This window comes from Trichechus manatus, unplaced genomic scaffold (assembly GCF_000243295.1).
Source record: "Trichechus manatus latirostris isolate Lorelei unplaced genomic scaffold, TriManLat1.0 scaffold00036, whole genome shotgun sequence".
Taxonomy (NCBI): Eukaryota; Metazoa; Chordata; class Mammalia; order Sirenia; family Trichechidae; genus Trichechus; species Trichechus manatus.
Window position 1 is genome coordinate 17,571,643 of NW_004443972.1, and position 14,132 is coordinate 17,585,774.

Genomic DNA, 14,132 nt, shown 5'->3' on the forward strand with positions numbered 1-14,132 from the left:
TGTTCTGTATCTCTAATGTCAATAACTGAAATCTTAATTGGCCTTTTTCTCCTGTTTGTCATCTTAATTGGTTCTCATATACTACTTCGTTTCCTCTCTCCTGATATTTTTAAGCTAATTTTAAAAATAATTATTTTGTGTTCTGTATCTCTAATGTCAATAACTGAAATCTTAATTGGCCTTTTTCTCCTGTTTGTCATCTTAATTGGTTCTCATATACTACTTCGTTTCCTGTATACTTGGAATTTTCAACTTATGAATTTGTCACTTTTCTTGATACTTGATCTACGGATATTGTTTGAGCTCCTCCAGAAATAATTTGCCTTTACATCTGATAGCCACTTGAGGTTTTACTAATCCAGGACCACTCTCTCTGCCTCATTTCCTCATCTTTAAACTAATTGGGCAAATCTGCAGCAAAAGACTTCTTTAAAGTATTAAAAAGCAAAGATGTCACCTTGAGGACTAAGGTGTGCCTGACCCAAGCCATGGTATTTTCAATCACCTCATATGCATGTGAAAACTGGACAATGAATAAGGAAGACTAAAGAAGAATTGATGCCTTTGAATTACAGTAGTGGCAAAGAATATTGAATATACCATGGAGTGCCAGAAGAATAAACAACTCTGTCTTGGAAGAAGTACAGCCAGAATGCCCCTTAGAAGCAAGGATAGTGAAACTTCATCTTTAGTAAATGATATTAATAGTCTTATTTCAATTTCATGTTGTTATTGTGATGAATGTATATTTAGTGCCTACTATTTCTTGGAGATAAAGTGGTAGAAATTAAAGACATGGTCATTAACCTCATGGAAAACTGTGTAGTCATCCTTGACTCCTCTATTTGTTTCATAACCCAAATCCAATCTGTCAGTATTTTCTTGGTTCTACTTTTAGAATATATGTAGAATCCTATTACTTCTCGTCTTCTGCACTATTATCACCTGGTTTTCATATTATCACCTTGTCTATGTCACTCTGGGGTGGATTAACCAGTAAGCAAGTTACACATGGGCGTACTCGTGTTTACTTACTAATGTGTAGTGCACAATTTCACATGGGTTGAAAAACAGGTGAAATTGTGCACTACACATTAGTAAGTAAACACAAGTAAGTCTGTGCCTACCTTGCTTTTTAAGTAATCCATCTCTGCATGTCACCATTATTATTCTATTATTGTAACAGCCTCCTAGTTGTTCTCTCTATCCTTGTCCCCCTTCACTCCATTCTCAGCTCAACAATTACAGTAAACATTCTTCTGGTAAAGACCCTCTAACGACTTCCCATCCCATTCAGAGTAAAGTCAAAGTTCTTATGATGGCCTATAAAGCCCTACATGATGTCCTTCCATCTTCCTCACCTTCACTCTTAGACATCATCTCTTGTTACTCTCCCCCTTGCTCACTCCTCCCAAGGAATTGGCCTCCTTGATGCTTCTCAAACATGCCATGCAAGCTTTCTCCTGAGGATCTCTGTATTGGCTATTCCCTCTATCTGGAAATCTCTTGCTCCTGATATCTGCATGGTTTGCCTCCTTGCCACCTTCAGGACTTTATGGAAATATCACTTCATTGATGCTTTTTCTAATCACTTTATTTAAAATCACAACACCCACCAATCATACTCCTGTTTCCCTTTCCTGCTTTATTTTTCTCCATAGCACTGTGCACCATCCAACAGAATACATTGCTGTTGTTTTTGTTAGGTGCCGTTGAGATGGTTCCAACTCATGGTGACCCCACACACAACAGAACGAAACACTGCCTGATTCTGCACCATCCTCACAATTGTTGCTATGTTTGAACCCATTGCTACAGCCACTTGCAATCCATCTCATTGAGGGTCTTCCTCTTTTTTGATGACCCTCTATTTTACCAGGTATGATGTCCTTCTCCAGGGGCTGGTCCCTCCTGATAACACGTCCAAAGTAACCAAGACGAAGTCTCACTATCCTTGCTTCTAAGGGGCATTCTGGCTGTACTTCCAAGACAGAGTTGTTTATTCTTCTGGCACTCCATGGTATATTCAATATTCTTTGCCACTACTGTAATTCAAAGGCATCAATTCTTCTTCAGTCTTCCTTATTCATTGTCCAGCTTTCACATGCATATGAGGTGATTGAAAATACCATGGCTTGGGTCAGGCACACCTTAGTCCTCAAGGTGACATCTTTGATTTAAAGAAGTCTTTTGCTGCAGATTTGCCCAATGCGATACATTGTTTGATTTCTTGACTACTGCTTCCATGGGCCTTGATTGTGGATCCAAGTAAAATGAAATCCTTGAAAACTTCAATCTTTTCTCCGTTAATCATGATACTGCTTATTGGTCCAGTTGTTAGGACTTCAGTTTCTTTATGTTAAGTTGTAATCCATACTGAAGGCTGTAGTCTTTGAGCTTCATCAGTAAGTGCTTCACGTCCTCTTCACTTTCAGCAAGCAAGGTTGTGTCATCTGCATATCTTAGGTTGTTTATGAGTCTTCCTCCAATTCTGATGCTGCATTTTTCTTCATATAGTCTGGCTTCTCAGAATATTTGCTCAACATACAGACTGAATAGGTATGGTGATAGGAGATGACCCTGATGTTCACCTGTCCTGATTTTAAACCATGCAGTATCCCCTTAATCTGTTTAAACAACTGCCTCTTGGTCTATGTACAGATTCCGCATGAGCACAATTAAGTGTTCTGGAATTCCCATTCTTCACAGTGTTATCCATAATTTGTTCTGATCCACACAGTCGAAAGCCTTTGTGTAATCAATAAAACACAAGTAAACATCTTTCTGGTATTCTCTGCTTTCAGCCAAGATTCATCTGATACCAGCAATGATATTCCTGGTTCCACATCCTCTTCGGAATCTGGCTTGAATTTCTTGCAGTTCCCTGTCAATGTACTGCTGCAACCATTTTTTCATTTTGTTTTAAATTGTGCATTAGGTGAAAGTTTACAGCTCAAGTTAATTTTCTCATACAAAAATTTATGCACATATTGTTCTGTGACATTAGTTGCAATCCTCACAATGTGACAGCACACTCCTGTTTTCCACCTTGGGTTCCCTATGCCCTTTTGACCAGTTCCTTTCCCTTCCTGCCTTCTCATCCTGCTTTTGGACAGGAGCTGCCCATTTGGTCTCATATAACTGATTGAACTAAGAAGCACATTCCTCACGTGTATTATTTTTTGCTTTATAGTCCTGTCTTATCTTTGTCTGAAGAGTGGGCTTGGGGAATGATTTCAGTTCTGGGTTAACAGCGCATCCAGGGGCCATAGTTTCAGGGGTTCCTCCAGTCTCTGTCAGACTATTAAGTCTGGTCTTTTTATGTGAATTTGAGTTCTGTTCTACATTTTTCTCCTGCTCTGTCTGGGACTCTGTTGTGTTCCCTGTCAGGGTGGTCATTGGTGGTAGCCAGACACCATCTAGTTCTTCTGGTTGCAACCATTTTTGAATGATCTTCAGCATAATTTTACTTGCATGTGATATCAATGATATTGTTCGATAATCCGCATTCTGTTGCATGACCTTTCTTTCTAATCACTCTATTTAAAATTCCAGCATCCCCCAGTCATACTCCTATTCCCCTTCCCTGCTTTATTTTTCTCCGTAGCACTTTCCACCATCCAACAGAATATATACTCCATTAATTTTATTTTCTGTCTCATCCCACTAGTGTGTAAGCTCCCTGAGGTTATGAATTTTTGTTAGTTTTGTTCACTGCTGTATTCCTATCACTGAAATAATTCATTAAATATTTATTGAATAAGTGAGCATTTTAGTGGGGAAAACAGACATTGAACAACAAATTCTACAGTTAAGTATTAATTATAATAATGTAATTACAGTAAGAGCTATCATGAGGAAGAACAAGGTTTCGGGAAATTATTAACAATCTTGTTTGAGATTTTTCTAATCTTGCTTGAGAAGAGGTTAGGGAAGCTTCTCTGAGAAAATCAGATTTACACTGAAATCAGAATTTGGGTTAGCTAGGCAAAGAGAAAGGAGAAGAGCTATTTAAGGCAATGGCTAATTAATTTATTGGGGAAATTAGTTATAGGAAAACAATAGTAAATGCTGTTTATAATTTAAATTTTATAAATTGTGGTGTCTAGATCTCTGAGAAGCTTTAAAATAATAGGAAATCAGCTGTCCTGGATGAATTTGGGCATTCATCTACCTAAAACAAGCTATAGGATCATGTGATCTCTTAATGAAATTTTTTAATTAACTGAGATCAAAACAAGAAAGAGTCAAAAGAAATTGCTACTAGCCGGAAAAGAGTAGCTAAACACTGATTAGAGTTTAAGGACATTTGCAATTATCAATGTTCAGATTAGGTCTCATGGCCAGGTAAAGATCTTTAGAAGAGGGTATTCTGAACCATAAAATCTAAGTTTGAAGCAGGGACATCTGTGTTTTCAATATTTTAAAATTTTCTTTCTCAGAATACAACTAAACTATTACTACATCTTGATGTCTTTAAGCAAAGACTGTATATTCATCACACCAATGATCTTTTGTGAAATGTTCTTAGTTGGAAGGTTAAGAAAAAGTCTTTTAAAACACTGATTATCACTTCTTCTGCAGTTTAGATTGAGTGTAAGACCAGAAACTGAAACAAATGGTCTAAAAGTGGGACTGAATATTTGAAAGCAGACATTTCCTGGAAAATTTGGTCACTGTAATATAGGCCAGCATAAAAAGTAATATGAGTCCCTGACCTCAAATAGCTCTCTGTCCCATTTCGTATAAGGTGGAATACAAAAAGCATCAGAAGCTTTTGTATTATGTTTAGTGTAAATTATTTTTTCCTGTGTGCCCTTATTTTTACTTTCACCACTTAAGTATATCACTTCTATGTATGTCATTCAGGAGAGGTTAGTTTAGGTGGCAGGAATAACCAACTAAAATCTCAGTGGCTTAAACAACGAGGGTTTATTTCTATTGTGCTGTTTGTCTGTCACAACCTGGCAGAGGGACTCTGGTCATTACAGTCAATTAGGCACCCAGGCTGACAGTAGCTCCATCTAGGCCTGTGTTTTCCAAGTCACTATGGAAGACAAACGGTAACATGCTAAGTAACATACCAGCTCTCATAACTTCCATTTGGAAGTGACAGATGTACACTTAGTAGGCCACACCCAATTTCAAAGATGGCAAGGAAGTACAATCCTACCATGTGGCCAGAAGATCTGGAGTATCTGTCAACAGCTCCAATGACTATCACGTGTTTGTATATGTGTTAGTGTGTGTGCGTAGGGGTTTAAAATGTAACTCACACTTTGAATGAAAATATAGTTTCTGCACATATATAGATACGATATATATTCAGAAAATACCAATTTATAACATTATTTCCAAAATTGAAACAGAATTAAGCGTTTGATTAGTTTATGTTTTCTAGGGTTAAATATTGCTAAAATTTCAACTATAGTCTATAAATTTTGATCTCTATTTTTAAGCAAGTGCTTTCTCCAGAGTGATTGATCTACCCACACAAAAATAACCTTTACCTAGTCTGAATCATGAATTGTAGCTTCATAAGATTCTTCTCATCCTCCTCTTCCTCCCATTTACTCCTTGCCTTAAGAAATTGCAACATTCATTCTAGCATCCTAAGAAAAATATACATCCATGTGGATTCATAGAATAAACTAAAATTATAATATTTTACATCACAAACTTCTTTAGAGCCAGAGCTGCCTGTTCCCTCAAATTGTTATAATCTTACGTGCGATAACTAGGAAATGAAAACACTGGACAGTTAAAATTTTATAATTGCATTTTAAGTATAAATGCTATTTCTTTCCTTCTACAGGTATTTCATGATGTCGCTTACAAAGCTAAAGATCGAAATGACTTGGTATCAGGAATTGATGAATTTCTAGATCAGGTTACTGTTCTCCCTCCTGGAGAATGGGACCCAAGCATTCGAATAGAGCCTCCAAAAAATGTTCCTTCTCAGGTATGTATATTTGAAAATGCTCTTAAAAATCCCATCTACTTGTTCTCTTTTAAAATACATGTCTTAAAATAGTATAACCCACCAAAAAGATTCAAGTGATTTAAATTATAACCTTCAGAAGGCAGGGGCCTGAAGTTATGATCTCCATTGATCCTATCCAGCACACCTCACTAAACAATTTGGTATTTTGACCATAAACTATTTAAATCAATCGTAATCAAACAGTACTATGTCCCTGGAAAGAATTTTAGACCCAACTTAAAAGATATTACACTGGAGGAAAATTAAAATTTTAATAAAAATGTAAAATATTCCTCGAGAAAAAGCTCATTACTGTCCTCCTATCACTGTGTGTGATGTCCTACATGACTTTGAATTGGCAAGTCATCATTACTGCCAGTCGCATTTATGATTGGGAAGAATTTTTAATTATAATTCTTATATTTGTATTACCTTTGTGTGGATATATGATTAAAAAAATAGTAAAAATTCTGCCTATAAAAATCCAATGTGTATATTACCAATCACACATTCCAGAAAGATAAAAATAAAGATAGTTGCTATTGTTTGGGGTCATTTTCTTGTTGTAGGCATGACTTTTGTGAAAGTGGTGGCCAAGTATTTAGAAAGTCCAGACTTCATATCAACAGCACTATTCCTATTGATTCTGTCTTCTGCAACCCTCCTGCTGTCATTTACTCAGCTTTGCCTTTGGCCCTTGCCCCTGTGGAGTCTAGCCCTGCTTGACTCTTCTTCCCCGGGTGAAGTGACAGATGGCTTCGTCAACTGAACATTGGACTTAGAAGTATTTCTGGTTAGCCAGCTGTGGGCAAATGAGCAGATGTACCACTCAACCATGAGTACTTAAAAAGGTCATCTCCATCCCATTATCAATTTAAGGAAAATACACTGATATCTCTTTTCTATATTTTTATTCCAAAGTCATCTCATAATTATTAAAAGTATTTTCTTTCCTTTTCTCAACAATTACCATTTTATGATTCTATAACTAAAACCACATATTTTCAGTTGATCTACTACTAAAATAAAATCAGTTGCTTAATGAAATATTTTAAAGGTTGTAGATTGTCTCATTTCTGTATTTGTGTATATGTTTGTGGAGCCAGGGTGGCGCAGTGGTTAAGAGCTTGGCTGCTAACCAAAAGGCTGACAGTTCGAATCCACCAGTTGCTCCTTGGAAGCCGCATGGGACAGTTCTGCACTGTCCTATAGGGTCACTATGAGTCGGAATTGACTTGATGGCAGTGGGCATACATCTTTGTACTTATAATATTAGAAAAGGTAATATAATGTTACACAAAATAATAAGAAAGAAAATCATTAATTAGTGGTTTTAGAGAAATTCAATAAAATTATTAATACATTGAAAGTGAGACCTTAAAAGTCACTGTTAATACCAGTTAGTTCCTCAAACATTAAAACTGAAGTCAAGCATTTAAAAACATGTCTTTTATTTCCAAGTTTTGTCCTTTGTTATGCTCTTTGGTATTCTGGAACAAACTGATGCTTTATTTTAGGACTGATCGCAGGGGGCCTGTAAGGTCAGAACTAATTTCATAACATTATTAAGATGTTATTAATATGCAATGCGTTTAAAGTCAAACATTTTTAAAACACTTTGAGGAATCATGTTTTGGTGTCAAATGGAGTCATGGGAACTGCATATTTTCTTATATTATTTGTATGAGACCCTTTTAAATCAGAATTAATTATTGGATTCTAAATTTTGAGAGGCAATAGTAAAAGTAACACTGGATTAAGAATCAAGGCATCTGGATTCAGCCACTATCTATTTGTATGGCCTTGAACAAATGCCTTAACCTCTCTGTGGTGATGTTGCTATCAGAGCTGTCCAATAGAACTTTCTGCAGCAATGGCAATATCCTGTATCTGTGCTGTCCAATAAGCCAAGCCACTATTGAGCACTTGAAATGTGGCTAGTGCAACTGAGCAACTGAATTTTTAATTTTACTCAATGGGATTGATTTAAAATTTAAATTTACATAACAGCATGTGGTTAATAGCTACCATATTAGATAGCACAGTTCTTTATAACAAGTTTGAATTAAAGGTATGCTGTATGTTTCCTCACAATATTAATATTTTAAAAGATGTATGCTGTAACTGAATAGTAGATTTTATAAAATTGTGTTTTCTTTTATTAGATAGAGTAAAATGAATTAAAATATATTAAGCACCCTGACCTCATATTTATTCAAAAAATATTTTCTCTGTGGGATAGTTTCTATGGTTTTTAGTCTACTGAATGTATAAAACACAACATCTTAAATAATTTTTCCTTTAAGAGAAGAAGAATCTGTCACCTCAAAAGGGGAAACCTTGGAAGTATTCATTTAAGAACTTTGTGTCTGTCATTATGATCATGCCTTGTTTATACCCTCAAAATCTTTGCCCCTTTTTTATGCCATGTATTTGCTTGTCAAAACCACCAAACCAAAAATCCTGTTGCCATCGAGTCCAACCATAGTGACTCTATAAGACAGAGTAAAACTGCCTCATAGGGTTTCCAAGGAGCAACAGGTGGATTCGAACTGCGAACCTTTTGATTAACAGCCTGAGCTCTTAACCTCTGGCCATCAGGGCTACGTCAAAATCACCTGTTAAAGTCGTTGTTGTGGAGTCAATTCTGACTCATAGCTACCCTACAGAATGGAGTAGAACTTCCCCATAGGGTTTCCAGGGAGTGGCTGGTGGATTTGAACTGCTAACCTTTTGGATAGCAGCCAAGCTGTTAACCACTGCACAACCAGAGCTCTGTCAAAACCATAACCTTGTGTAAATTCAAGTCTTCACTTTGCACCTTCATTGACGCAGCTGAACGTGGCTGAAGGAAAATATATAACCACACTGACTTGTCTCACTTAAATTCATGACCACATACCTCAAGTGGGCCTTTGCTGCAAGGCAATCATACTATGCTTCCTTAGTCCAATCATTCTCTCTAGATGACTATTTCACACCGTCTCTCTCAAGCCTTCAGTGCATCCCTCCTGGCCCTCACTCTCAGATGTTGACTTGCTTCCTTCTTCCCCTGAGAAATTTGAAGTAATCAAAAGGGAACTTCCACATCTACGTACCTGCCAGCATCTGCACTCACATACTCTGCCTTCCCATGTATTACTACTGTTGATCCGAAGTCAGCTTCTACTTGTACACCAGATCCTACCTCTTCATACCTATGTCATCAGTCCTTTCATTCTATATTATATCATCTTTATTAGCATACAACATGCTGTTAAGTCTCCAATCTTAAAACGGTTAAACTATGACACCACCATAACTGACACCTTCTCACCCCACCTTACCTCCACCATATTCTCTCTCTGTCCCCTTGCTTTACTTTGTTTTTCTTCATGGCTCCTATCTCTACCTGACATTATAAGTTTACTGTCTGTCTTCATTAATAGAATGACTTTTTTGCTTGACTTTTTTATCTACAATATCCGTAACAATGAATTGCACACGCTAGGCACTCGATAAATATTAGTTAAAAGAATAAAAGAATGTCTGTCACTTCATTTAATTCTCAACCATACTATGAGATAGGTACTGTTATTAACTCAAGTAAATGGAGAAGGGAAGTGAAACTTTAAGAAGCTAAATAAATTCCCAGAGATCATTCAGCAAATAAGTAAAAATTAACCACTGTGCGTATTGCATTAAGGAGAAGAAATTACTTTTGTTATTCACAACCAGCACTTGAAATTTTAAAACTTCCCACAGGAGAAGAGGAAGATTCCTGCTGTACCAAATGGAACAGCAGCTCATGGGGAAGCAGAGCCCCATGGAGGACATAGTGGACCTGAACTCCAGCGAACAGGAAGGTTAGTGAAAAAACACTTTTAAGGGAGTTTAAATAACAATTGACATACTGTTCTTATCTGTCAGTAATTGCTGTTTTGAAACCTAATTTATTTTGTATTTTTAAAATCTGCACTTTGGGAGTGAAAATGCCAATAGTTTCATTGCTCTGAGTTAGTAATGATTGTCATCATTCTTAAACCAGATTTGTGGCTACACCATTCCATTTTATGTTACCTAGTCTTTCATTTTACTTTGAATAAAATTCATTCACAGATTTTAGAATGAATAAGAAAACTGTCTGCTGACCCTTCTTAAAAAAAAAAGAAAACCTGTTAAAAGCTTCAAATTCAAGATGGAAATACACATAAATACCAAGAATTCCGTCTTGTAGATCCTATGTCATTAAATGCAAGTAGGAATGCATATAATGGTATTTTTTTATGAATACGGCTGTGATTTGGAAGAGCTGTATGATTTATTTTTCTAATCACACATCTTTGAAGAGATGATAGCTTCAATTTATTTCTTAAAATGGTTCTTTACGGGTTTTTTTTGACAGCTTGTCTGTCTACAAGCAATGTGTGAGCAGAAAATCAGAAACTCTTGGGTGGATCTCTCTTCAGGGAATATGTGTGTACATTCTCCATTACAATTGAAGGCAATTGCAAAGGCTTTGCAGGATTGGTGCTCCCTTCCCCACAAGGCTGTTTTCCATCCTGTTTGCGTTGTGTCCTCTAAGCTGACTTTCCAGTTCCTGACAACTCTGTGCATTTTAATTCTCTTGTGTTCTTTCCCTATCTATGCCTTGTCCCTGAGGAAATATCCTTTAACATCTTCCTCAGGCTTGATAACTAATTTGAGATGGTGCAAATAATTATTTCCTTTTCCCTCCACTGGAAGCTTTGTTACTCATTACATTTGCTTTCATATTTTCAAATGCTGTCTTTTTTTATTTTGGGTGGTTTCTCTCTCTCTTTCTCTCCTTCTGAGGTGTTAACTATGCCACATAGCACAGGTTTTTTTTGAAGTTCACTTTTTCTTACCGCTTCCTGAATCCTCCCAGGTCACAATATCCAGTCTCTTCGCTTCTCCAGAGTTCTTCCACAGATTCTGTTGCTGACATGGCTTGAAGTATCCATTACTCATCTGATCTCCTGGAGTTGCTGGTGTCCATCTGGGCTGCTCTTGCACTGTTCTCTGTAATGAACTCCCACTTCTGGATTTAGATTCTTGCTGTTAAAAGCACATTTATTACACAGTAACATAACAGCTATTCGAACTAACATATATTCTAATAAGCAATTAATTAGAAAGCAGTAGTCTAATATAAAGTATTATAAAAACTGTAAATATTAATTACTAATAGTTCATAACCATCTCAAATTGTTTTGGGGATTAGGTGGGGTATAAAGAAAAAATGAATGGATAAATAAACTACTAGATTAACTCTTTTGAATTGTGACTTTGACAAGTTAACAAGTCATTCAGAAATGATCCCCCAAATAAAAAAATATGCATTTTTTAAAAAGCAAAATAGGTAGAGGAACCTAAGACGATCTTTGTGTGTATGTGAATTTTACAGGTTCTCTACAAGCTTCTCTGCATTTTAAATGTCCTTTTTTTTCAATTAAAATGTCATTCTTTTCAACCCTCTCCTACTCCACATCCCCCTGAGGGAAGCAACCACTAGGAAAACATAGTGATTTGATCACTCACATCATAGTAAGATAGTTATTAATATGTTACTATTATGTCTAGGTCAGGTCAGGCAAATTATAGACAGAATTTTCAGTTATTCTGAATATGTACATTTTCAAGGCCAACAAAAATTTCTTTCTGAAGGAAACAATCATTTTTGCTGTGATTCTAAAACCTCCAAATGATTAAAATAACAAAAGTTTAACATTTTTATATAATCCAAGTATATTCATCTTGGCAGTAACCTTCATTAGGAACTTAATCATAGTCTTATTCATTTTAATATAGCATCTTTATTCCATAGAACACAAAGAACTTTCAGTAGTCAAGTGTTAGGTTTGCATTAAATGTTCAAAGAATGAGAGTATCTGTTTTTAACGCTCTCATTCCTAATAGAAAATTTTAGATTTTAGACTTCAAATTTTAAGCAGCATTTCACAATTTAATACTTTGCCCCCAAAACAATCCTCTTTCAAATGTTTCCATGTAGTTTTTGTATATATTTGGAATAAATGAATTCATACCAGCTAAGATGATTATTAAGGAGCCCTGGTGGCACACTGGTTAAAGCACTCAGCTGCTAGCCAAAAAGTCGGTGGTTTGAACCCACCAAACTCTCCATGGGAGAAAGATGTAGCAGTCTGCTTCCATAAGGATTTACAGCCTTGGAAACCCTATGGGGGCAGTTCTACTCTGCTCTTACAGGGTAGCTATGGGTTGGAATTGACTCGATGGCAGGGTGTTTGGTTTGAGTTTGGTAAGGCCATTATTGTCTTATGAATGATAAACATTGGGATATGTTTAGGGAAGAGTGGATCAAAATTACATTTATCTAGGTTAGTTATTATACGACCCTCTCTTAGTACCCTAAAAATGAAAACGACTCTGGAACCTATCTGTCTATCCTGAACATTGCCGTCACCTACAAAGCCATTTAAGATGTCTGCCTGGAACGGTATCTGGTGAGAATTTTTTTTGATGGGGGCAGAGAGAGCAGGTAACTGGAACCACGGTTAAGACACTGCTTTTTCTCTCTAGGATGATGTTCACTATGGGAGTATACAAAAGTTAGTTCACCTTCCCTGCCTCTCTTTTCGCAAAATGCTAAATGAAATGTAGACAATTAGGAAACACTGCTAACAGCTGAGACCGGTAGGCCTGAGTTTTGGAGGAATAGCCTGATACAGAAGTGTCACAGAGAGTCAAGTAATCCTTAAATCTCAGTATTTGAATTCTGATTGATGAAGAGCTCTGAACCTTGTTGGAGAGAACCTGGGCCTTTTTGGTTATTGACACACTATTTTGTCAGCAATTGAGGTAACACAGTGATGCAAAGCTGTTCCTGTAGATCATGATAATACAAAGTAGCAGGTTAATCTGGGTCTCGTTCTTCTAATGGAAAACATATTCTGTGATCTGGCAACACAGCAGATGAGCATTTTGATTTGTGTGCTTTTTATATTTGAGTTTCACTATTGTGTTTTCCCCCCCGTCTTAGGATTTTTGGGGGACTTATTTTAGATATCAAAAGAAAAGCTCCATACTTCTGGAGTGACTTCAGAGATGCTTTCAGCCTGCAGTGTTTAGCATCTTTTCTATTTCTCTACTGCGCATGTATGTCTCCCGTCATCACATTTGGAGGACTGCTGGGAGAAGCAACTGAAGGTCGTATAGTATGTATTATGCTTTTCTTTGAACTTTGAAACTTAACCACTTTTTGAGATTCATAGTTAGGTAAGTTAGCATTTAATTTTGGACTCCTTTATGAGGAGAGATTTGATGTATGGTCTGTAAGGTAAACTTCATATGAATTTCCTGGGAGCAGAATATCTCAGAACAAATTATTTTGAGTATTACACAGGGTTCTGATCTTATTCCCAGCTATTTCGCATATATCCAGGCCGTGCTTCTGTTCAGACACTTATCCTGAATCTATTTAAACTTTCAGTAAGAAAACAGAAAAGTGCGATAAGGAAGGTGGAGAGGACACACCCTCATTTACTACCATTAATTTTCCGCCTATTGCTCACTCATTCTCTCATCTTCCTACCCCATGCCCTGCCAAAGTTTGCTAGGCTTTTCATGGTGAAGCAGAAAGCATATACTCATACATATTAAACATTTTCTCCCTAGTTATAATGGCTGCCTGTACAGCTTAGATAATGGAACCATTTATATCTCTACACAGAGTGCAATCGAATCTCTCTTTGGAGCATCCATGACCGGGATAGCCTATTCTCTCTTTGGTGGACAGCCTCTTACCATATTAGGCAGTACAGGACCAGTTTTGGTGTTTGAAAAGATTTTGTTTAAGTTTTGCAAGTAAGTGTTATATACTCTTGGCCCTTAGCCCCTTTCTATTTCTCTACTGTGTTTACACTCTCCTGACATGGCATTTGAAGGACTGCTGGGAGAGGAGGAAGTGGCTGATTTGATTCAGCTTGACATTTTTCTCTCCATGGAAATAGAGGAAAAGTAAAAAATTTGTGTATGTTGTTATATAATATTTATAAAAATGATATTTGGTTCTAGGCACTGAGAAACTCCTGTTGATTTTTTTCCCCTTAGATGTTCCCTTTAGACAAAGTCTTGAGTTTAGTGACTCATGGGATATGAAGCTTTTTTA

The 14,132-nt window shown here is 36.6% G+C and overlaps 1 protein-coding gene across 15 annotated transcripts in view; it reads left to right on the top strand.

The window, feature by feature from the left end:
* Positions 1–14,132, top strand: part of SLC4A10 (solute carrier family 4 member 10) — a 339,170-nt gene that overhangs the window by 247,338 nt on the left and 77,700 nt on the right. For all 15 annotated transcript variants that reach the window (XM_023730462.1, XM_023730463.1, XM_023730460.1 and 12 more), the window contains 4 exons: positions 5,816–5,962; positions 9,728–9,828; positions 13,005–13,179; positions 13,695–13,828. In XM_023730462.1, coding sequence (XP_023586230.1) covers positions 5,816–5,962; positions 9,728–9,828; positions 13,005–13,179; positions 13,695–13,828 — 557 coding nt within the window. The remainder of the gene's footprint in view (positions 1–5,815; positions 5,963–9,727; positions 9,829–13,004; positions 13,180–13,694; positions 13,829–14,132) is intronic.